Raw genomic sequence first — 25,521 nt, 5'->3', positions numbered from 1 at the left:
GACCTGAACTCGGTTCTGGGATAGTATGCCCTAGCAACTTGGAAAGAACATGAGAGATCACGTGGACATTTGCAGTGAGTCCAACAACTAAAACTGCCTTGGCTAAGAGGCTATCAGGATTACCAGTCTTATCCTTCTTGATCTTGGACACTATCCTGGAGATGGGGGGAATTGGTGGAAAAGCACAGAGGAGTCTTTGAAACAATTGAAGAAAAAAGGTCCAGCAACAATTCCACATTCACAAACCCTCTGGAGCAGAAATTTGAGCACTTAGGTAAATTGTTATAGCTCTCTATTTCTCATTTCAGAATGAAGCGGGGATGGAGCAAAGGAAAACACCACCACAGAGTGTCTTGATCTAACCCTTCAATCTTTTCCCACTAATTTAAGCTCCCTAAAACTTCTTATAAGTAATTCCACTCCACTCAGTCAAAACCCTTTTCTACATATAAGGATAACAAAATAGAAAAGCAGCTCAAAAACCAAGAAATGACCTCTCTCAGAGGTTTGAAAAGAGCAATCGTGCAAGCAGTTTGAACCAAATGAAGGTGCCACAGAACCAATATGAGTTGAGGGACAGAGGCTCAGAATCTTTAGCATATCAGCTTCTCTGGGGAAAAAGAGGCAAAAAACTACCCCTAGTCAGGAATTCACAGATAATTCCAAAAAGGACTTTTAGGGTCCCCAACTGAATTCTCAGGATGCATCTTCATAGCACAGTTAGTGTGAGTTATAACGTGAGTGCTACCTCTAACCTGACTCCTGTCCACACACAAAATTCTCTAGGTGTTTGTCCACAATTTGAGTTGTGGGTGATTCCAAGCTTGAGGAGACATCCCTATACTAGCTCTATAGCTGCAGCATCACAAGCAGCTGGAGGGGCTTCCTGGCCCAAATGTGTGCCCATCAGAGACACAAGGAACGTTCTTGGGGTGGCTAACACTTAATTCTTCTCACAGTTGTGGGTGCAGTCTATTTTTAGAGTGCTAGCTCAGAGCTAGTACAAGTCTCTTCAACATCCCCAGCACAAAGTACGTGCACACCAGCTTGAGTTCAGTGTAGCTTTCAGTGGAGCTAGCTAGCTAGTCCGTCAGTACAGATGGGTTGAAGCTTGAGTGCTACTGATATTCATGTTAATATATCAGATAGGAATGTCATGACATCTTGTGTGTTCTCTTGTGGCTGCATAGTCTGATCTGCAAGGAGCAAGGTCACAAAAAGATGTCACATAGGAATGTGTAGGATCCCATTGAAAACTTGGCATGATGCTGGCCCATTTTTCAATCAGTTTTTTGCATTTCTTTCTTTCTTTCTCAAAATGTTTACAACCTTTATTGAGAGTTGCTTTCCATTCAGGTCTGTCCTTGGCTGCAACGTCAAAGCCATCAATATTTGTGCCACGAGTTGAGATTCTGCTGAAGAGTATCTGTGAAGCATTTATGTTGACTGCTCCTTCTGCACTTTGAGTTTCAGCTCATCATAAAGGACTTTTTGGGGGAATCTATCACCCCCCATTCTGATTACATGACCTGTCCATCTAAGCTGAGCTTTGAACACCATTTCCTCAATGCTAGTTGTTTTTCCTTTTTCAACGATGTTAATGTTTGACACTTTGCCTTGCCAGCGTACCTTTAGAAGAGAGTGAAGACCGTGCATGTGAAATTTTTCAACCTGCTTGGTGTGTCTGCAGTAAACTGTCCATGTTTTACACTCATATAAAACTGATGCTATTACTGCTGCACTGTATATCATTGGTTTTGTTGACAGTTTGATGGCATGCTGGTTGAGTATCCTATAGCGAAGTTTTCCGAATGCCTCGTTTGTCATATTTTGTTTGATGCTTCTTGATTCAGGGAACTGTCACTTGAGATGGTGCTGCCAAGGTATGTAAAGTGATTGACTTTATGTAGTTTTGTACCATCAGTGGTGATGTTTGTCTCAGTGGTAATGGTTGATGGGGCTGATTGGAAGTAGACTTCAGTTTTTTCCAGGCTGATGGTGAATCCCAACTGTTTAGTTGCCTCTAAGAACCTGCCAAGGATAAATTGTAGGTCACTTTCACCATAACAAAGCAGAGCACTATCATCAGCAAAAAGAGCTTCATATATGAGTTTCTTAAGAACTTTTGTCTTTGCAGTATGCTTCAGAGATTGAAGAGTTTCCCATCAGTTCTGTACCTTATGTAGATGTCATTATGAAAGTTGTCAGTGTGTAATTCAGAAAGGCTGCGAAAAAGAGATCAAAGAGGACTAGTGCCAGCATGCATTCCTGTTTTACCCCATTAGATATAGGGACTGGTTTAAAGAGGCCACCATCTGAGAGTATTTGACCAGTCATGTCTTCATGGAACTGATGTATGATAATTAACTTGATGAGGCAAAACATTTCCAGAATTTACCATAGGCTATTTATGCTCACAGTGTCAAATTCAATTTTAGATCAATGAAGACAGAATATAATTCCATGTTTTGTTCAATGCATTTTTCCTGAATCTGTCTCACGACAAAAAGAACTCACACAAGAAAATGATAAAAGACAAAATCCCCATATCACCTATGTGTGAACCCTTTTCACAAAATGACCACTCTGTACCTGAGCTATCAGTCCTCATCCTCCAAAGAAACCTGCACAACATTTTCAAAAGACTAACCTGGGAGCTTAAACTCATAATTTTGCTAGACAGTAAAAATCATGGACTGAATAGAGATACTGGATTTATGGCTTATTACACCAATCTATAAAAACCCACTCACCTACTGCCCCACCAATTGCCTTTCTCCATTTCTTCCTTTCCCCCTTTTGACAGGAGGGGTGTTAACAGGCCACTTCACCTTGAATGGTTCCTTGAAATATGGATTAACTACTTATGCTAAATAATCTGTTCCACCTTGTATTTAGCAGTGACACTCTGAGTACATTTCCCAGACTTGAAGAAGAGCTCTGTGTAAGCTCAAAACCTTGTCTCTCTCACCAACAGAAGTTGGTCCAATAAAAGATACTGTCTTACCCACCTTGTCTCTCTAATATCCTGGAATTGACACGGCTACAACAACACTACATGCAACAAAAATAATGACTTTGGTGTTCTGATCTGATCTAAATCCACATTGGGTTTCTTGTAAAAGCTTCTCTGATACTGTTTCAACAAGACGATTGAACAAAATACAAAACAGGAATTTTACCTCCTACAGAGCTAGTAACGCAGTGTGGATGCAACAGCTTGAATTACAACAACTCATCAGCCTCTAATGCAATCACTTTATGCTGATAACCAAATATATCTGTGTAACTCAAGTGCTCTGAAGTGTGGTCACTCTTACCCGAGATAGGTTAGCTTGAGATTGTTATGCTGTGAAGACATACCCTCAGAAAGCGGATACCCAGGCCTTCACACATCCAAGAATATTCAGAAACTCATATCCAATTATGATTTAACTTTATCCTTGCATGAGGCTCTGAAGGTAGCCCAAATTGTGTACCAATGAAATATTTAGACCCCTTAGTCACCTGTTCTGTCATGATCATGTGAAGATTACGAGAAGAGAAGAGTTCTCTTTGAGAGAGTTTATGTTACTCCAACAGCTTCTGCTCCTGTAGTAAGAGTTGCATACTAAATCTCTTGGGCTCAGAATGCCATTGACTATCAATTGCAACAGGTGTGTACGGGCAGTGCAGGATTAATGAAAAAATATAGCCAGAGACAGTAGGTGTTGCACTGCTGAATAAATGGAGACACTTTTCACCCCATGAGCTGAAGTTTCAATCTCCTGATCACTTAAGAGAAAGCAGCGTTTACTACAACCAGATAGAGGAATTACCCTGTGAGAATGCAGCTCTCTCCTCCAGACGGAGGACGCAGGATACAACACAGGCCATGGAGTGCTCCTTGAGAGTATCAGAAGAACTAAAAGAACAAGATTACTTACCAGTAACTGATGTTCCTCGAGATGTGGGAGGTCCCTGATGACTGGAAAAAAGCAAATATAGTGCCCATCTTCAAGAAAGGGAGGAAAGAGGATCCAGGGAACTACAGACCGGTCAGCCTCACCTCAATCCTTGGAAAAATCATGGAGCAGGTCTTCAAGGAATCCATTTTAAGGCAATTGGAAGAGAGGAAAGTGATCAGGAACAGCCAACACGCATTCACCAAGGGAAACTCATGCCTGACCAACCTGATTGCTTTCTAGGAAGAGGTGACTGGCTCTGTGGATGTGGGGAAAGCGGTGGATGTGATATACCTTGACTTTAGCAAAGCTTTTGATACGGTCTCTCACAGTATTCTTATCAGCAAGTCAAAAAAAGTATGGGTTGGATGAATGGACTATAAAATGGATAGAGAACTGGCTAGAGCATAGGGCTCAACGAGTAGTGATCAATGGCTCCAGGTCTAGCTGGAAGCCGGTCACAAGAAGAGAGCCCCAGGAGTCCTGGGGCCGATTTTGTTCAACATCTTCACCAATGATATGGAGGATGGGGTAGATTGCACCCTCAGCAAGTTTGCAGATGACACTAAGCTAGGGGGAGTGGTAGATACCCCAGAAGGTAGGGATAGGATACAGAAGGACCTAAACAAACTGGAGTATTGGACCAAAAGAAATCTGATGAGGTTCAACAAGGACAAGTGCAGAGTCCTGCACCTAAGACGGAAGAATCCCATGCACAGCTATAGACTGGGGACCGACGAGTTAGACAGCAGTTCTGCACAAAAGGACCTGGGGGTAACAGTGGATAAGAAGCTGGATATGAGTCAGCAGTGTGCCCTGGTTGCCAAAAAGTCTAATAGCATATTGGGCTGCATTAGTAGGAGCACTGCCAGCAGATAACGGGAAGTGATCATTCCCCTCTATTCAGCACTGGTGAGGCCGCATTTGGAGTACTGTGTCCAGTTTTGGGCCCCCCACTACAACAAGGATGTGGAGAAGTTAGAGAGAATCCAGCGGAGGGCAACAAAAATGATTAGGGGGCTGGAGAACAAGACTTATGAGGAGAGGCTGAAGGAATTAGGCTTGTTCAGTCTACAGAAGAGACGAATGAGGGGGGATTTGATAGCAGCCTTTAACTACCTGAAAGGGGAATCCAGGGAGGATGGAGCTAGGCTGTTCTCAGTGGTGGCAGATGACAGAACAAGGAGCAATGGTCTCAAGTTGCAGGGGGGGAGGTCTAGGTTGGACATTAGGAAAAAGTTTTTCACTAGGAGGGTGGTGAAGCACTGGAATGGATTACCTAGGGAGGTGGTGGAATCTCCATCTTTAGAGGTTTTTAAGCTGCGGCTTGACAAAACCCTCACTGGGATTATTTAGCTGAGGTTAGTCCTGCTCTGAGCAGGGGGTTGGACTAGATGACCTCTTGAGGTCCCTTCCAACTCTATGATTCTATGTGTTGCTCATGTCCATTCCACAATAAGTGTGTGCATGCCTCCGTGCATGGTTACCTGGAACTTTTTTCCCTTTAGCAGATCCCATAAGGCCGGCTCCGGCACCCCCTGGAGCCTCATGCACATGACGCAGTACATGAGGCGCTGCTGGCCCTACGCCCCCTCAGTCCCTTCTTTCTGCCAACTCCAGCAGCGGGGACAGGGGGTGGGTTGTGGAATGGACATGAGCAACACATCTCGAAGAACATCAGTTACTGGTAAGTAACCTTGTTTTCTTCTTTGAGTGCTTGCTCATGTCCATTCCACTATAGGTGACTAACAAGCAATACCTTTGGAGGTGGGTCAGAGTTACCGGTGAGCTGCCCTCAGCACCACTCTGCCAAATCCCACGTCTTCTCTTGCCTGGTGGACGACGGCGTAGTGGGAGGTGAGGGTATGCACCGATGACCAGGTAGCAGCTTTGCACATGTCCTGCAGGGGCACTCTCCAGGAAGGCTGTAGATGAGGTTTGCGCTCTGGTTGAGTTCACTGTGATGGTTCCCGGAAGCGGCACCTTCGTCTGGCCATAGCAGAACTTGATGCATGATGTAATCCACGAGGAGATGCGCTGGGTGGAGACAGGTGAGCCTTTCATCCGGTCAGCCACTGCAACGAAGAGCTGTGTCGATTTCCAGAATGGCTTTGTGCACTCGATGTAGAAGACCAGGGCTCATCTCACTCCAGCTCATCTCACTCTCAGCTCACTCATCTCATCTCCAGCGAATGTCATCTCCTCTCCTTCTCCGAACCGTGCAGTTTGGGAAAAAACACGGGGAGAAACATACCTTGATTACAATGAAATTGGGAAACCACCTTGGGTAGGAAGGCCGGATGCAGCCTCAGCTGAACCTTGTCCTTATAGAATACTATATAAGGGGGCTCCGAGGTCAAGGCCCTAATCTTGGAGACCCTCCTGACTGAGGTAATGGCCACCAGGAAGGCTACCTTCCATGAAAGGATGAGCAGAGGGCATGCAGTCATGGGTTCAAAGAGGGGCCCCGTGAGTCTCGAGAAGACCAGGTTGAGATCCCAGCGAGGCACCGCGTCACGGACCTGTGGATAAAGCCTCTCCATCACCTTGAAGAACCTGACTGACATGGGATGGGAAAACAGCGATCTCCCCTCTGATGGAAGGCCGAAATGGCCGCGAGGTGAACCTTCAATGAGGCCAGCGCCAGACCCTGGAGCTTTAGCTGGAGCAGGCACTCCAGGATCGACTATAGGTAAGAGGCTGGGCGGAATGCCCCAGGACTCCACCCAACAAGTAAACCACCTCCACTTAGCCCGATACACGACCTGTGTAGAAGACTTCTTGCTGCCAACCAGGACTTGCTAGACCTGCACAGAGCAGGCTCTCTCCCCCTCCATCAGCCACAGAGCCTCCAGGTCGTGAGGTGCAGTGAGTCCAGGTCCGGATTCAACAGGCGACCGTGGTCCTGGGATTGTAGGTCTTGTCGCCTCGGGAGCTCCAGAGGTGGGTCGATCGAAAGGTTCAGCAGCATGCTGAACCAGTGCTGTCTCAGCCAGGCCAGAGCGATGAGTATAACGTTCGCCTTGTCCCTCTTTATTTTCAGCAGGACCTTGGATAGGAGCGGAATGGGCAAAAACGCATATATAAGAGTCCCTGTCCAGTCCATGAGGAACGGATTGGAAACTGACCCAGTCTCGCGACCCCGGAAGTGAGCAGAACCTCGGACCCTTCGTGTTCCAAGACGACGTTCATAGGTCCAGTTGGGGAACGTCCCACTTTTGGAAGGTCATAGCCACCACTGTTGGGTGCAATGACCAACCGTGGCAGGGTAGAAACGACCTGCTGAGACGATCCGCCTCATCGTTCCTCACTCCCGTGAGGTGAGAGGCCGTCACGTGGAAATCGTGCCTCACGGCAAAGTCCCACAGAAAGATAGCTTCCTCGCAGAGAGCTGTGGAGCACCCTCTCCCCTACCTGTTTATGTAAAACATGGTTGTAGTGTTGTCTCTCAGCACCTGCACCAGTCTGGTCGGAGAATAGGACTGACCCATCAAAGTGGAGATCCTGAATAGACTGCTGCACCTCCTAGGACAGGCCCGAGGATTGCAGCCATGAGCACCTTCTCATACACATGGCAGATGCTATGTCACTGCCTGCCGAGTCAGCAGCGTCACAGGATGTCTGGGGCACTGTCCTAGCTACCACGGTTCCTTCCTCTACAATAATGCTAAAGTCTACAGCCTGGTCCTGGGGCCCAGTCCCACAGATTGAAATTATATCTGCCCAGGAGGGCCTGATGGTTGGCAATCCTGAACTGCAGGATTGCTGTGGAATAAACCTTTCTCCCAAACAAGTCCAGCTTCTTATTGTCCTTGTTCTTGGGAGTGGACCCTGCCTGACCTTGCCTGTCTTGCTCGTTAGCCACATCTTTTACCAGGGTTCCCGGGGCAGGGTGAGTAAACAAATACTCAAACCCCTCTGCCAGGACATAATATTTTTTCTCAGCCACCTTTGACATAGGGACAACCGAGGAAGCGGTTTGCCACAGGGCCTTTACAATTTTAAGGACCCTTTCATGGACTGGGAGGGCCACTCTCGCTGGGACAGCCGCCGCCAGCACATTAAAGAGGCTATCTTCGACCTCTTAACTTCTTCACCTCCAGCTCCAAGTGGAGGCCACCCTCCTGAGCAGCTCCTGGTGCGCTCTGAAATCCTCCAGTGGTGCCAAGCGGTCCCAGGAGACTGCCTCGTCAGGTGAGGAGGAAGAAGACTGCTGAAGTGCGCCCCCTCCTGGTGAAGGGTTGCACCCGCTGAGGGTCCCTCCATGGGGTCCGACTCCTTGTCCGAGGAGTGGTGTCTATGGGCCTTCTCCTGTGCAGAGGCATGGACTGCACCCCCGATGACAATGGATTGGGGACGCAGGCCCACCTGGATACCCCGTGGGGCCCAATAGGGCCATTGTTGAGGCCATTGTCCCTAGGGCCAACCCGGGGGTGACTGTGCCACAGGCTGTGACAATTTGTGGGGGCGTCAGCTCGCCCAATGACTGTGCCCCCTTGGAGACCCCGAGTCATCCTCATAGTCAGAGGCCCTGGATCAGTGGTGCCGTGGCACCCTTCCATTCTGGGAACAGCCGTCTCGATGCCTCTGACCTGGAGGATGAGGAGGACTGTCTCTGTTGCTGCGAGCAGTGCCAACGAATGGGGGTGCGCTCTAAAGAGCTAGAGGTACTGTAGTATCGTCTCAATACCAATGATTTCCACTGCCACTTACCTTGCAGCCCCACAGACATCTTCAGCGAGTGAGGTCGGCGCTGCTCCGAACTCCTTGGTGCCGAGCCGGACTCTAGCGACCTGGTTCCGCATCGCGGACTGCGCGGTGCTGGGTCTTCCTCCAGTGACCGGGTTCCGCACCATCCCGGTGAGGGCGAACTCCTCGATGCCAGGAATCTGGAACGGGAGCTGTCCGAGCGCTGCCTGGCAGACCTTGACCGGTGCCGCCTCCTGGCATGCACTGCCTCCAGTGCCAGGCATCGACGTTGGTGCCAAGAGGGAGACTCCGCGTCCTGTGCCTGAGCAGGTCGGCTTGAGCGACTACTGGGGGAGTGGCTCTGCTCTACCCTCGGAGACTGTCCGGTGGGAGAGCTTCCTCCCTGTACCGGGGATCTCCACTGCCATTCAGGGGGACCCAACACAGGTTTCCCCCATGACACCGGCCCCTTCTCCCTCAGCGGGGGAGGGGAGGCGGAGGTGGCGTAGGCAAGGCCAACAAGGCTCTTGCCGCTTGAGAAAAGCCTCCGGTGTCGGCAGGGGCACACTTCCACTCCCAGGAGTCGGGGGAGGCTCCCTGATCGGAGATACAGGCACCGGGGAAGTCTCGATGGGCCAGGTCCAGTGCATCTCCGTACTCGACCCTGCCTGTACCGACGGCGCAGGGGAGCATCCGTGCTCCGCATGCTGCTTTTTCCTCTTCGGTGCCGGCAATGTTGTGCGGTGCCGAGTCGAGGGTGGTGCCAATGGTGCGCGCTGTACCGAGGTTAAGCTCGGTACCAATGTGGAGCGGGTCGGCTCGGACGCTGGGAGGAGCGCTGCCTCCACCAGCAGGGCTTTCAACCAGATTTCCCGGTCCTTTTGAGTCCTCGGTTCGAAAGCCCTGCAGATCTTGCACTTCTCTTTTTTGTGGGCTTCTCCAAAGCACTTAAGGCAGCGGTTGTGGGGGTCGCTAAGGGCCATGCTCACATGACAAGGATAACACCACATCAAGACAGAAGCAGTGTGATGATCATACTGGTCCTTTCTGACCTTAAACTCAGAGTCTATCATGTGGAAGCCTCTGATGGAAGCCCTCCATGGCTGTGGGAAAGTTAAAACTTCTCTATTTCAGTTTCTCTGTCTATAAACCAGGAATAAGAACAGCCTTGCCAGATTTCATTCATTATTTAATGTTTCTGAGTAGCTTTGCAAAGCAACATCATTAATAGTCTCTCTACGTTATTTAACTTTCCTATTGTCCTTTTTAACATATTTGGTCTCCTTTTTAGGAGTATCTACTACTGAAAATATCTGTTTGAACTCTCTGCAATAACCTTTTATGAAGCTTCCCATTTCTTTAGTTTAGATTTTAAGTTCTTTGGGGCAATGGCTTCTATTTGTGTGTGTAAAACACCCAGCACAACAGAGGCTTTAATGGAGCATCTAAATGCTACTGCAATACAAATAAATAAATAAAATCTAAGAATTATTATTAAATCATGTATACATAAATTCAAATCAGTTTTTATACATTTGAACAAAAAATGTCATTCAACCAAGTTCTGTTCTGGAAACGTACTCCAGAATCCTAATGAATATGATTTTGGAATAAAAACTTTGCTACTTTGCTCTGTGGGAGAGGGAATGTAATAATTGTTCTGAACTATTGTTCTGAACTGAACTATATTTTTTTAAATATAATTATTTTGATATATTGAGAATATGCCTAGGCAAAGTTCCACATGCTATTTTCATTCTATCCTTGTTTGTTTTTTGCTTTATATTGAGTGCTATGCAAATATCAGAAAATGTACTATAATTAAAATATAGAAGTATATTTAAAATTGTTAGCATGGTTAATTTCCTAGTATTATTATAGTAATTTATGCAGTTTTCATGTAGTATTATAGTGAGCTGACATTTTTGTGCCTACTACAACTTAGCACCTACTAGAATTACATAATAGTGGTGAAAATTTGGCCATTTCTACTTGCAGTGCAATATTCCGTATACCAAAGAGGCTCTCTGTGATAGTAATCATGATGCATTAATCTCAAAGCAGCGTGCTTTCCAAGGATTTGTCTTGTTTTGTGTCATTATCCCCCAGGGCAGCCAGACTTCATGGTCTGTGGTTCAAAGTAGCTACCATATAAATCTGTCCAAATTGGCCCCCCTCTTAAATAGGGTTCAGATAAATTTTAAAAATAGGAAGTCAGAACTATAAACTTCAGAGATATCAAAAGTCAATCCATCAGTGCTAATCAAGAAGGCAACTAATTTTGGAATTCAGAAACTCAAATCTGGACTTAATCAACAAGTATTCTCTTCCTACAAATGCCTCCTAAGAAAGATGTACAGAACATGTTGACTTTGCATCATATATATGAAGAACTTAAATGTAATAGGAGACAAATATGTATTACACTTTTCAGGAGGAAAATAATCAATTACATAATAAGATTTATGAAGCACAGTATTTTGAGCAGCATGATTAAAACAGGTACTGTGCAACATACGCAAGTTTACAACAAGCATTTATTACAAAGTTAGTATGGGTTTTTAATACTCTCATATTATTTAGTTATCTAAAAATGAGAAGACCGTATGAATATTTAACATCAGCTCAGTGAGAATGTGAAATATTATAAGATAACAAATGTACAAAAATCCTTCACAGGAGCCCATGGCATATATAAAGGCCATGATTTAAGAGTTCAGTCCTGTAGGTGTCAAAGGTCAAAACAATGAGCTATTAAAGGTACTTTCACTTCCCCTGAAATAAAGTGCTGTCGTGGGCCAAAAGGTGAGAGGTTAGAAAAGCAGTTTGTCTGCTGGCCTATTCCCATTCTTCCTCCTGACAGGAAATCATACATGCTCCTACACACCATTTAAGGTTAACATAGGGTCATGGCCATTGACTAAGTACCTAGCTATAGGAATTCATTATTTATTTATTCAAATGACAAGACTGCAAAGCCACAGTTTGACAGTTTTTGTCAAACACAAATTTTACTCTAAAGTTCAGCTAAGCATCAGTTCAGCTAAGCATCAATGATGCAATAAAACAAATAATCCTCATTTCATTGCCACTAGAGGAAGAGTAAAACTCTGGACATAATTACTTATGCCTAACGAGGCAACTGTGAAAAAAAAATCTTATAATTATATAGATGGTTAGGGTCAAGAAGACAAATGATTTTTCTTAATAGGTATGAGATTGAAATTGGAAATTTCATCTTATTTATTATATGGTTCAAAGAAAATCTCAGTAACTCCAATATTGAAGTTTTTTTAAAATGAATTATAAAAAGCATAAATGATTAAGTTATAGTGAGGTTCACTATTGTTCAGATGCATGTTTACAAGACTAAAAAAAATGTCCTGCTATCTTCACACAATCATTGGGGATACATACTAGCATAATATACCTAAATGTTTTGTAAAATGTAAACTAAGTAACATTTCAAAATTATCATTTGGATGGTCTGGTGGATTTGCAATAATACTAAGTCATAATACAGGGAACAAGAGGTTCTCTTTCTGATCTGAGACAATTTTTCAGTATAAAGTCCACAGTAGAGATGGTTGATTCATTTTTAATTAACAAAACAAAACAAAACAAAACGTCAAAGTAGCTTGAATTTCACAGGGTACAAAACAGGCCCATTTTGGTTTTACACAACTTTTGGCCACTGTTATTAATATAATCAGGGGTTTTCGTTACTGAAAATATAAATTTTTCATTAAGTATCCAGTAAGCAAAAATGTCAACCATTTTGATAATGTTTTTGATAATTGTTTTAAAACATCACACAAAAATTAAAAATGTCAATGCTTTGAGAAATCTTTTTAATTTTGAAAAGGAAAAGGCTATTAAAAATTTCAACCAGCTTTACCTCCAGTTTAGCTGGGTCTGGAATTACACAAATAGTTACACAGAACCAGAAACAAACCATATGCCCTGTGTGATGAACTAGGGCTATGGCTGTGCAATTTATGAGATTGATATTATAAAGTCGTATTATGACAAAGTGCTGCATGATAAATGCCTATATGTATGTGGATCCACCACTGCTGACAACTCTGGTAGCACACAGACTCCAGACAAACACAATGGGAAATAGAGGTATACGAAGGTACCTAAACCTGAGAAAAGATTACGTTAAAGAAGCAGCTCAGACCTTGAAAATCCAAGTTAGCTGAAGGGAAGGGAAAAAGCAGGAACAATGGAAAATTACCCAAATGACAGAAGAAAGAAAGCCAGGTAGTATTAAATAGTGAGCCACACAGTAACAAGGGAATCAGACAGGAAGAGGAAGTGTGGAACAGGAGAAAGCATGGTCATAGACATGGGTAAGGAACTCCAGAAGGAGAGGTCACTCAGCAGGTAGCAGCTTTGTCATGTAGGGGGGCCTACACACTTTCCTGAGCCCAGATGGTACCAAGGACTCTGGAGTTTGCACAACCCAATGGACTCAGATCCCAGCCCAAAGAATGCCCTGGGGTGGTGAGGAAACTAATGCAAGGACATACATGTAGTGTCTATTGTTTTGTATGAACTGTACTCTCCTGGGTTTTACATGAGTAAGGATGAAAGAGCATTAATGTGTTAAGACCTATAGAGAGTGTATGTATATATATGCATATCAACTGCATGTGCCTCTGTAAAAGTTAAACTGTAAACCAGAAGTTTCATACCTTTTGGGTGAAGTTCTGGGAAAGGGGCCTGCACTGTGTCTAGATAGGCTAGCAGGCTGGACAGCAGGTTCCAACACTGGGGGTGGTGTGCCATACAGAAGATCTGCACCCCAAGAGTGTGCTGAGGGACACAAGTTTGGGGCAGTGGTTGGACATTGTTCGGGCTCCAGAAGCTTAAAACACCCCAGGGGATCCAGAGCACAAAGACTTGGATTCCCCTCACAGCAGTCCTAATGGGTAGCCAGAAAGGGGTGCTCGCTTGGATCTGACACTCTTCATATCAGGAAACTTAGCATTGAATGCATGGACAAAGGTAGTGCCTTTGTGTTTCTCAGCGGTGATTTCTCTAGACTATCATGGATGGAATGTCGTTCACAGATTCTGAAGAGAGCTCTCCTTTTTTCTAACGAAGGACAATCACTATATGGTAATATATAGCATTGAGAATGATAGGTAGAACACTGTCAATATTCTTACAGAAAAGATTGGATTGTACCCACAAGGAACACATTGTAATCAAAAGGCTAAAGATATTCTTACCAAATTAATTAGCTGTGTGTGGATGATATCTTCCACTAATACCGCCGTTTCATGAAGGGGCCTCCGAGCATCCCCTAAGGAAAACCTGAAAGAAAAATTTTTTCACATAAGGCTATCAAACTGGAAGAAAAACAAAAACCTTACATGAAACCAAGCAAAATAAATAAATGAAGCACCTCTGTTTAAACGTCTTGTGAATTGAAGATGAATTGTTTAGTGTGGTACCAGGAGGTAAACATAAGAATAATTGGATTACATTAAGAAAGAGGATGAATGAGAATGAATATCAGAAAAACAAATCCTAGCACAGCTAGATATATCAGAGCGTGGAATGTCACTGAAGAGAAGACGTGAAAGCCCAACTACTAGGGACAAAACTAGAATACTCCAAGTTGTAGTAAATATACCGTTGAGATCAATCCTGTGTTAGGAGGATGGCCTTAATAGGTCTTAACCACCTTTCAGTTCCATGAAACTGCTACATCTTAATATAGTATTTAACAGTAAGGATATAGTTTCCATCCTGTTTAGAAACTGACATACAACCTTTTAAGTTTTTACTCTTCAGAATATTTGTATTAAATGTTTGTTAGTGTCTTCTTTGCCCAAAGATAAATGCTAGTTAACACATGCTTTCAGAAGGAACTGTTATGGATTAAAAGAAAGGAATGTTTATGCATATTGCATATCATACGTTACAGATGCCTTTTAAAGTGTATTATCTTTATATGACATCTATAATTCAGTCTTACAATGTGTAGTTCATAAACCTCTCTCAAAATGCATGGTATTTACAACAGGAATAATTACAGAAGCAGTCGTGGTGTAGGTTTGAAAAGAAAAAGACACAAGTAGAAAATGAAAGATTCAGATGAAATTACTGTTAAAACCAAAGAGATAGCAAATATATTAAGTCCTTTCATTTTAAAGCTGTTACTCTATGTCAGTATAAAAGGAAAATACCTTTGGTTCAATAGAACTTTTTGGTAAAGATAGAAATTGCTCACAGCACTCATGTGATTAAACTGCTTCAAGGGAAGAACTTCAATGTATTGGAGGAACTGAAGATGCAGCATCCTCTCTCTTACTCTCTCTAATGGAGATGGCAAAACGTAAGAGTCCAGTTCCTAGGACCAGGCCAGATGTGTCCCTTGTGACAAATTGCCCGATTTGCTATGGTGGGTCCTGTGCTTTGCTCTCATGTGGTGGGTCAGGGCACCACCTGTTGCCCAATCTCTGGATGTCAGTGCTTCTATAGTGCACAGTGAGGGGAGAGAGGGAAGGGACCTGGGCCCACCCTCTACTCCGGGCTCCAGCCCAGGGGCTCTATGAACAGCAGCTATGTGCTGCTGGCACTGCTCGCAGCTGAACTTCTTTCCCTGGGCTATTTCCCCCTCTCTGTTCTTTTGTACCTTTCTCGTGGCTCTTTGTCTGGTTCCTCTACTTGATCGCAACACTCCTCCCACACTACTGCCAGCTCTCCTTACTTTTTCCCCTTCGGTTGGAGCAGGGGTTTTTATCAGGACTCTAGCTGGGCCTTAACTGGCCTCAGGTGCTCCTAATTAACCTGTAGTAACCCCTGCTTAGTCTGCAGGGAACAAGGCCCGGAACATTCTGGGGCATTTATATCTCCCTTCTATGACCTTCCTGCTGTCTCACACCCTGAATCAGGTATCTGTAATAAATGCCAAGTCAGGGGCAAAACATTATGGATTTTGCAAGTCTAATACCCAACTAACCTTACTTTTAATAGCATTATCTGCAAATCACAGGCTAGACCATTGGTTCTCAACTGGGAGTCATGACCCTAAGCCTGACTGTGACAACAGGTACATACTGCACATGCTAAATGTTAGGAGAGCCCTGGTCTTTTACCTGGACAGATCAAAGGCCTTTAGGAAATCTCCTAAGCTTTTCCTTTCCATTTTGGAATTGTCTAAAGGCGCAGCGATATTGGCCCGGAGATTCCCCAAGTGGGTCTTGAACTGTATTAACACTGTCAGGTTTGCAACATAGTACCTCCATCCGGAATCCACGTGGACTCCACAAGGTTGGTTTCTTCCTCTATTGCCTTCCTCAAGAATTTCCCTATTTTGGAAATCTGCAGGGCAGCAACCTGGGCATCTGTGTACCTTCGCAAAACTCCATGCAATTACTGGGGACTCTGCTTCCGATGCTAGCTTTGGCTCCGCAGTATTGTCATCCATAACAGACTCGACTCTGAAGCCCCAGCCTCCTGTTACGAATGCTGCTCAGGAGTTGCCTACAATGGCGCATTCACAGGGATACTACTTGAAGAACAAGAGGAAGTTACTCACTTTGTGCAGTTCTTCGACCTATGTGTCCCTATGTGTACTACATGACTCACCCTCCTTCCCTTCAGAGTTCGACTTCTCATCAGGGATTCTGCGATAGGGAAAAAGCTTAGGAGGGCTAGCCTGCGCAATGCTAGTTAGCATCGCGGCAGGGCATGATGAGGGAAAGCGCATGTGCAGGCCGAGTAGTACAGGGACACAAGCACACCTACAGTGGAGCAGCCATTGGGGGATGCATCTCAAAGGATTATCGTTACTGAAAAGGTGAATAACTTTCTCCTCTTTGAGATGTGTCCCCCTATGGGTGCTCCACAATCCGCCCTCCTGCTCTCTACTTCGGCGTTCTTGAAGGGGACTCTGCGGTGGAGAAGTGATTGAGGGTGGTTCGCCTGTGCAGAGGGTGGTTTGAGGCAGAGCATAAGGAGGGGAAAAGCACATGTGCGGGTTGAACGAACATACACTGCTACCAAAGATCTCTGATCAGAAGCGTGGGACACACACAAACCTACACTGCTGCACCCTTAGGGGGACACACTTCGAAGATCCATCATTACTGCGCAAGGTGAGTAACTTCCTCTTCTACCACTTTGACTCATGTCACAGTGAATAGTGTCTTATTCCTTGAATAGCCCTACTGTAAAAACTCAATGTGAACAAGGGAGGCAGAATTTGGTCCATAAGAAACAATCTAAAGGAAGATGAGAAAATGTGCTAAGTCTTCTTTCATGTCTGCAATGAAATGGCTTCTTTGTTTTGACATGGATCTGGTATTATGTGGTTTTGACATATCTAAGCAACAATCACCCTGTTGGAAGCATATTGGGATGAAGAGATATAACTTCCTAAAAAATCTAGTCAAAGACTGGATAGACAGGGAGCAGAAAGCAGAAGTTGAGACAACCAACAACACTTGCAAAATAATGAATACCCAGGACTTCTGTGTTTTCCTGAGAATCCAGGTGTTAAAATCATTATTCTTTACAAGTTCTCATGAGTGGGTCATGCCTCCCACTGTCTATGGCTGTCCCTGGGCCACTTCCTCGCCCTGGTGCCCCGGTACCTGTGCCCATGTACTTCCTTCCGGGTCGCTGGGGAAGGTGGTGAGCGGGCATCTGGCGAGTCCCTCACCATCGACTGGTGGCAGGTCTGGAAACACCTGGGGGTCATCGGCGAGCGGTAGCTCTTCCAGGTCACAAGGGCCCAGGGGTTCCTCTGGTCTGCTAGGGCCAGTCCACGCCAGTGGGTCCTCCACGCCAGGCAGCTCCTCCAGGTCAGGGCTGGCCTCAGGGGGCTTCTCCCATCCAGCAGGCGGGGGTAGATTTTCCCAGCTACGAGGGTCTGGCGGCCCTCTCCAGTCCTCCGGGCCGGGCGGCCCTACCCAGTCAATTGGGTTGGGTAGCCCCCTCCAGTCACTCGGGCCTGGCAGGTCCGGCCAGGATTTGAGGCTCCGGTTGGCAGGGCATCTCTGCCAAACAGCCGTGGGGCCTGGATTAGGCCTAGGCTGCAGCCTCCGGGAAAATACGTCTGCCTCCCATGGCAGCCTTCCCCCAACTGAGCTGCTGGGCCTGTCTTTTATACTGCCAGTCCTGGGCCTGGCTCCACCCCTCTGCTTCTGGGTGGCTAGGCCTGCAGGGCCTGGTTCTGTCCAGTGGGGGCAGAGCGACCCTTCCTCGGGCCCAGGCTCTGAGGAAGGCCACAACGTCTTGCTACAAGGACTTTCAGCAATACAGGAAATGGGGCAAAGGTGTATAGAAGACCCCGGTCCCATGACAGGAGAGCGTCCCTTTAGAAGTGCTGTCCGAGGCCTGCCCTGGAACAGTAGTGGGCATTTCTTGTTCAAGTAAGTGGTGAAGAAGTCTATGATCGGTGTCCCCCGCTGTCTGAAGCTGTTGTGAAGTACTACTGGTCATGTGGGAACTTCTGGCTCAGACTGTACGCTGTTGTTTTCCGCACTCCTGCCACTGGTAGTCCACTGATATTGTAACATTGTGGAAAACGCACGAGTTCCATAGCTTTAGTGCTTCTGCACAAAGGGAGGGTGATCTGTCACCCCCGACAATTTATGTAGTATATACATGCTGTTACCTGTCATGACCCTTGTCATGACATTACCTCTTATCAGTGGAAGGAAGGGAGCACACGTGTTCGTGACTGCCCTGAGTTTGAGGAGGTTGATATGAAGATACACCTCCATGGGTGACTACTTGTCTTGTGTCATGAGGTTGTTGAGCTATGCTCCCCATCCTACGAGGGATGGTGAGGAGTAGTGATGGAAGGGTGGGGCTATGCAAATGGGATGCCTGTGCAGACGTTTGCTGGGTCCTTCCACCAGTTCAAAGACTGTTTAACCTCGGTGGGTAATGATAGGAGATTGTCTAGGCTGTCTCTCTTCAGCCTGTAAACCAAGCTGAACTATGACTAGAGACAACTCATGCAAAGCCTGGCATGAACTATCACAAATATGCCAATAGCCATGTGCCCCAGAAGTTGAAGACAGTGTCTGGCTGATATTTGAGGGCTGGTTTGCACTGTCTCTATGAGCGTGAACAGACTGAGGAATCTGTGTTGTGGGAGGAGCATTCTTGCTTGGAGAGAGACAAGATCGACTCCTATGAACTCTAATCTCTGTTCTGGGGTTAACATCAATTTTTGGATCTTCATCTGTAGCCCCAGGCTTCTGAATAAGTCCATAGTCACGTGGGTAATCCACGGAGCTTCACTGAAAGAACGAACTCTGAGCAGGCAATCATCTAAATTGGGGTAGATCATGTTTCCCTGGGAATGAAGATGAGTTGCCACTACAGAGAGGACCTTGGAGAATACTCTGGGATCCATTGATAGCCCGAAGGGGATGTGACCTGTCTGTCCTAGAGTAGACCACCTGAAAATACCAAGGTCAGGGCAGGCTGTAAAAGGAGAGCAGACTCTCCATGCACTGGTAGCTGACACTGAAGTCAGACTTCCCAACCAGCCACAAACTGTGCTTCTGATTCCTCGCACTGGTTATCAATAAGCTAACAGAAAAGTATACATAGCTCCCTTTACTGCATTTCAGTCTCTGGCTCCCAATCAGGCGCTAGGTCCAATAAAGAGATAAGTTATTTAAAACTCTATGCTCTTTACTAAAAAGGTTTTCCTAACCCCAAAGGGTCAGCTACATTACCAGATTAATATAAGTTTGGATCTTACCCAAAATACCAAGCTGCCAGCTAATACTTTAGTAACTAAAACTAAAGGTTTATTATAAAAGGAAAGAAACAAACTATAAGAGAAATGTTAAATGATTAAAGCAATCACATACATACAGATGATTGGAAAGTCCATATGTATCAAGTTTCCACAAGAATTGTGGCATTAGCAGGCTAGTATAGTCCCTCTGGTGTACATCCAGTTGTAGATGAGTTGATCCAGAGGAATGAAGACTAAGCAGTTCACGTGCAGAGTTTGTTCAAATTCTCCCATGAGAATTAGTAGGGAAGAAGAAGAAGAGAGTCCCCTAACAAGTGCTGTCCGAGCCCAGCCTTGGAACAGTAGTTTGAGCATTTCCTGTTCAGATAAATGGAGAACAAGTCTATTGTCAGTGTCCCCTATTCACAGAATATGCTGTGAAGTACTGCTGGGGTTCGGTTCTCACTTGTGATCCTGTGAGAACTTGCGACTAAGATTGTCCGCTGTTGTGTTCTGCACTACTAGTAATTAAGCAGCTGATATTAGAACACTGTGGCAAATGCACCAGTTCCAGAGCTTTAGCACTTCTGTGCAGAGGGAGAACTGTCTGGCATCTCCTTGATGATTTAAGTAGTACATGCATGAGATGTTGTCCATCAGGACCATTGTGTGTCTGTACCTCTGATCAGTGGGAGAAAGTGAGTGCAAGAATTCAAGTGCCCTGAGTTCAAGGAGGTTGATGTGGAGAATCGCCTCTGCAGGAGACCATTTATCCTGAGTCATGAGGTTATTGAGGTGTGCACCCCAACCGATCAGGGAAGCAGCCATAGTAAAAAGTAATGTTGGGGGTGAGTGAACGGGACTCCCGTGCAAACATTTACTAGGTCTTTTCACCAATCCAGGGTGTGTTTGACCCTGGAAGGCATCAAGAGAAGATTGTCTAATTGGTCTCTGGTTGGCCTGTGAACCGAGCTGAATGATGTCTGCAGACATCTCATATGTAGCTAGCATGAGATATTACAGACATAGCTGTCACCATGTGCCCCAGAACCTGGAGGCAATGTCTGGCTGAAGTTTGAGACCTGGCTTGAACTGTCTCCATAAAAGAGGACAGATTGGGAAATCTGTGTTGTGGAAGGAGCTCCCCTCGTTTGCAGTGAGTTGAAACTGGCCCCCATAAACTTCAAATGTTGTACCGGAGTTAAGGTCGAATTTTGCACATTGATTTGCAGGCCCCAGTTCATGAATACATCCATAGTTCCGTGGGGGGGCGGAAGGAGCGGGCCCTGAGGAGACAGTCACCAGGTATGCAGGTGAACTGCCACCATAGGGAGGACCTTGGAGAATATCTGGGAGCCGATGAGAAGCCCAAATGGAGTACTCTGTACTGGTTACGGTCCTGACCTAGACTAAATCTGAGGAATTGTCTGTGAGACGGTAGGATCGATATGTGGAAATAAGCCTCTTGGAGGCTGAGGACTGAGAACCAATCTCCCTGTTACAGAAATGGAATAAATCGCTGCTAGTATGACCATCTTGAACTTTTGGGCCTTGATGTATTTGTTCAGTGCCCTGAGGTCCAGTATGGGTCTCCAATCTCCCTTTTTCTTGGGGTTCAGGGAATATTAAGAGTAAAAACCTTTGTCATGGAGATGCAGAGGAATGGGTTCTATGGCTTCTAGATGGAGGAGGTAATTATATTTCTGTTGCAAGAGTCTCTCATGAAAACAGTCCCTGAAGAGGAATGGGGAAATGGGGGAAGAGGGATGTGAAGTGGATCGAATACCCATTGGAGATAATTTCCAAAACCCATCTTTTGGATGTTGTGTTTTCCCAGTTGTGGCGGAACAGAGCAAGACAGCATCCAAAGGGATGCGAAAGATCAGGAAGTGGCAGCTGATGTCAAAAGGAGCAGTCCCTCGGGGTCTCAATCAAGATGTCAAAACTGATGTTTTGAAGTGGCAGATTGTGATGTTGAAGATTGAGGACATGATGGTTTGTGCCTCTGAAATTTGGATTTCTCTCTCTGTGACTCATAGTAGCTTTGTGACAGGAACTGTGGTGTATGCAGTCTGTCAGAAGACTGAGGACTTAATTTTCTCTATTGTCCTGTACAGATCCCCAGTGACCAAAGGGTGGCTCTGGAGTCCTTGAGTGTGTGAAGTGACCCATTGGTCTTATTAGCAAACAACTTACGGCCTTCAAAGGGGAGGTCCTCAACATTTGTTTGCACCTCCTTTGGGAAGTCTGAAAGATGGAGCCAGGAAGTTCGCCACAACACAACCGCTGTTGAGATGGACCGGGCCACTGTATCAGCTGCATCAAGCTCTGCCTGGAGTAATGTTTTGGCCACTAACTGCCCTTCGTTAATGATGGCTCGAAAGTGTTCCAGTTGTGATTATGAGAGATGATCAATAAAGCTGTTAAATTTGGTATAGTTCATGTAGTTATACTTTGCTGTTAAGGCATGGTAGTTTGTACTTCTAAACTGCAAAGTAGCAGAAGAGTAGACCTTTCATCCAAGTAAGTCAAGGCACTTCCAATCCCTATCATACGTGTTGGACTTGGAATGATGTTGCCAGGCATGGGAGTTCACTGTATCTATCACCATGGAATTAGGCAGAGGATGAGAAAAAAGGAATTCTGTAGTCCTCGGAGGTACCTAATATTATTTATCAGCCAGTTTGCACGTTGGTGTGGCAGATACTGGCGTTTGCCATATAAGCTTATATGTATCCAAAAGTGCTGTGACAGGGGCTACCGGAGGGTGGTAGAAGGGCGCTACGTTAGCCCAAGAATGATCAAAGCCCTGTTCCCCTAGCAGCTGCCCAAGGCTCCCTCCAGGCTAATCAGGGTCAGCTGAGGCCAGAGCCAGCTGGGATCAATTAGGGTCAGCTGAGGCCAGAGCCAGCTGGTTCCCATTAAGCACTGCCAGGGAGCAGATATGAGGTCCCTGCCAGCCAGGCAGGGTGCTCTGGGAGTTTGGAGTTTGGAGAAGGAGCAGGAACTTTGGAGTTTGGAGAAGGAGAAGGAGAAGGAGTTTTGGAGTTTGGAGAAGGAGAAGGAGAAGGAGAAGGAGCTTTGGAGAAGGAGAAGGAGTTTTGGAATTTGGAGAAGGAGCTTTGGGGAAGGAGAAGGAGAACCGTGAGTGGCAGAAGCCAGAAGAAAGCAGAGGGGCCACTTAGCCCCGACGGGGTCCCGGGTAGGGGAAGCAGCCCAGAGAAAAGACTTACAGTTTCCTTAGAGCAGCAGCCACCCACTGCTGTCAGCCAGGGACTCTGGGCTGGTGTCCGAAGGAGAGGGCGGGCTCGGACACCCCCTACCCCCCAAACCCTAGACCCCAAGGTCCCAAGGACAATACTCGGCCTGCGAAGACCTGTAGGAAGGCCGGTCCGTAGAGAGACGGCCGCCATCTTGAGGCTGGTGGGAGCCCCGGGCGGCCATTTTGTGTCCTGCCCCAGTAAAAAGCGCTCGGCCCAGGGGAGCACGGAGGCCACCCCATCACAACTGGTGTCAGAAGTGGGATTCACCTCTTTCCTCCTGCCGAGGTGAGAGCGCACTGGGCACAAGGCCCTTGTACCCCGGCCCTGCCAAGATGGATGACGTTGTCCGTGCACTAGTGCAGGCCACTGCGGCCCAGCAAGAGTCGCTCAGGGTCCAGCAGGAAACCAACCAACTGCTGATTAGCCAGGCGGCCCAGGACCGAGCCCTCCTGCGGGAGGTGGTGACCCAACTAAGGGCCCTCCCAAGCCCCGGGCAAGGAGGAGGCGCCCCCCAGATGCGGAAGGCCACCCATTGGCTGCAGAAGATGACTGCGGGGGACGACATTGAGGCTTATCTCCTCACCTTCGAGAGGACCGCGGAGCGAGAAGCCTGGCCCCGGGACCAGTGGGCTGGAATCCTGGCCCCCTTCCTGAGTGGGGAGGCTCAGAAGGCCTATTCTGACATGTCCTCTGCCGCGGCAGCCGATTACCCCCAGCTAAAAGCAGAAATATTGGCTCGGGCGGGGGTGACGCAGGCTGTCCGGGCCCAGAGGTACCACGCATGGCGATACCGGGAGGACAAGGCACCCCGAGCGCAATTGTTCGACCTCGTCCACCTTGCCCGGAAGTGGCTATGCCCAGAGGCCAACAGCTCGGAGGCAATCCTAGAACTCCTGGTCCTGGACCGGTATACGAGGGGGCTACCCCCGATCTTCGCACGTGGGTAGGACAACATGACCCTGCCTCGTACGACGAAGCGGTCACCTTGGTAGAGAGAAGGTTGACGGCCCGAGAGCTCTCCCGTCCCCGACCCGGGTCCCTCCCAGCGGCGCCCATGACGGGGACACCCGGTAGAACGGAGAGAAGGAAAAGGGAACCTGAGGGCCCGACAGGGACTCCAAGGGAGCCAAGGGGAGCCCCTTTGTGGCCCGCAAGCCCCAAAACCCCATCTGCAACCAGGACCGCATATCGATGCTACGCCTGTGGGGAGTGGGGACACCTAGCGGCCCAATGTCCGAACGCTGAGGAACCCATGCAGTGCAACCTGGGGAATTGGACGGATCCCTGTGCCCTGGTCTACCTAGCGGGGCTTGCAGATACCCCGCACCGATACCTGCGTCCAGTAAGACTGAATGGGCTCGACACCCAGGCGCTCATTGACTCCGGGAGCGCCGTCACGCTCGTTTCTGGCCACCTGGTGGACCCGACCCACCAGGCTCAGCCCCACCGCACCGGTGTAACTTGCGTCCATGGCGAAGTTGCCTACTACCCCACCATCCCAGTGGAAATTGAGGTGCAGGGGGCCCTTACCAAGGTGACGGCAGGGGTGGTCCCGAAACTCCCATACCCCGTGGTCATTGGCCGAGACTTCCCCCAGTTCGGGGCCTTACTCCCGGCAGAGGGACTGGAGGAGCCCGAGGCCCCAAGAGGAGAAGCGCCATCCGAGGATGGGGGGTCAGCGCCAATATTCCCGGAACTCACCCCCGACCTGTTCTCCGAGCCAGGGAAAGGACGGAAGTCAAAGCAGGAAAGGAGAGCAGCCAAGGCCCTGGGGACTCAAATCCTATGCCAGGGCCTGAGGGCCACACTCGTGGGGAAAAGGACCCAAGCGGCCACCGCTGACCCCCGCCCCAGAGAAAACCCGGCCGAGGCGGGTCCCCGTCAGGTGGTCACCGAGCGGGACCCGGAGGGGATATCCGAACCCCTTGAAATAGGGCCCCTCGGGCAGCAACGGGAGAACTTTGGGCGAGACCAAGCCGAGGATCCGCGGTACGAGACCGCCAGAAAGGAGGTAGCAAGGGTAGAAGGGGTACCCGTAGAAGGGAAGACGGCCGGGCCTGGACCCTATTTCATAATAGAGAAAGATCTTCTCTATCGGGTAGCGCCTGACCGGGACCAGGAAGTGCGCCAACTCCTAGTCCCCGCAAAGCACCAGAAGGCCGTGTTAAGCCTGGCCCACAGCCACCTTTTTGGGGGACACCTGGGAGCAGAGAAAACCCTCGCCCGAATCCTGCGGAGGTTTTTCTGGCCAGGTGTACACGAGTCTGTCCGGCGCTACTGCGCCTCGTGTCCTGAATGCCAGCTACACAGCCCCCGACCCCGGCTGAGGGCACCCTTAGTGCCATTACCAATCATCGAGGTCCCATTCGAACGTATAGCGATGGACCTGGTGGGGCCCCTCGAGAAGTCGACCCGAGGACACCAGCACGTACTCGTAATCCTGGACTACGCCACCCGCTACCCAGAAGCCATTCCCCCGCGGAGTGCAACCTCCAAGGTGATTGCCACCAAGTTACTGGAGGTATTTGCCCGAGTGGGAATTCCTAAGGAGATACTGACGGACCAAGGGACCCCGTTCATGTCGAGGTTAATGAAGGACCTGTGTGATCTCCTTCATGTGCGGACCCTACGGACCTCGGTGTATCACCCCCAAACTGACGGCCTGGTGGAAAGATTCAACCGGACCCTTAAGTCAATGATCCGGAAGGTGGTGAGTCACGATGGGAGGGACTGGGACGACCTACTACCATACCTTATGTTCGCAATCCGGGAAGTGCCCCAGGCCTCAACTGGATTCTCCCCTTTTGAACTGCTATACGGAAGGCACCCCCGGGGGATCCTAGATATAGCCCGAGAGGTCTGGGAGGCAGAGCGAACCCCTGGGAGGAACATAATAACCCAC

At 47.6% G+C, this 25,521-nt stretch overlaps 1 protein-coding gene across 4 annotated transcripts in view; it reads right to left on the bottom strand.

Annotated features, from left to right (window-relative positions):
* The window catches only part of SUPT3H (SPT3 homolog, SAGA and STAGA complex component), a 475,306-nt gene that overhangs the window by 196,850 nt on the left and 252,935 nt on the right, over positions 1-25,521 (bottom strand). For all 4 annotated transcript variants that reach the window (XM_067544944.1, XM_067544942.1, XM_067544943.1 and 1 more), the window contains one exon: positions 13,874-13,958. In XM_067544944.1, the coding sequence (XP_067401045.1) occupies positions 13,874-13,958 (85 nt within the window). The remainder of the gene's footprint in view (positions 1-13,873; positions 13,959-25,521) is intronic.

This window comes from Emydura macquarii, unplaced genomic scaffold, assembly GCF_026122565.2.
Source record: "Emydura macquarii macquarii isolate MOO-44397 ecotype Brisbane River unplaced genomic scaffold, CSIRO-AGI_Emac_v2 contig_1039, whole genome shotgun sequence".
NCBI lineage: Eukaryota > Metazoa > Chordata > Testudines > Chelidae > Emydura > Emydura macquarii.
Note: the sequence above shows the minus strand (reverse complement) of the source record. Positions and strands in the feature narration are given on the sequence as shown.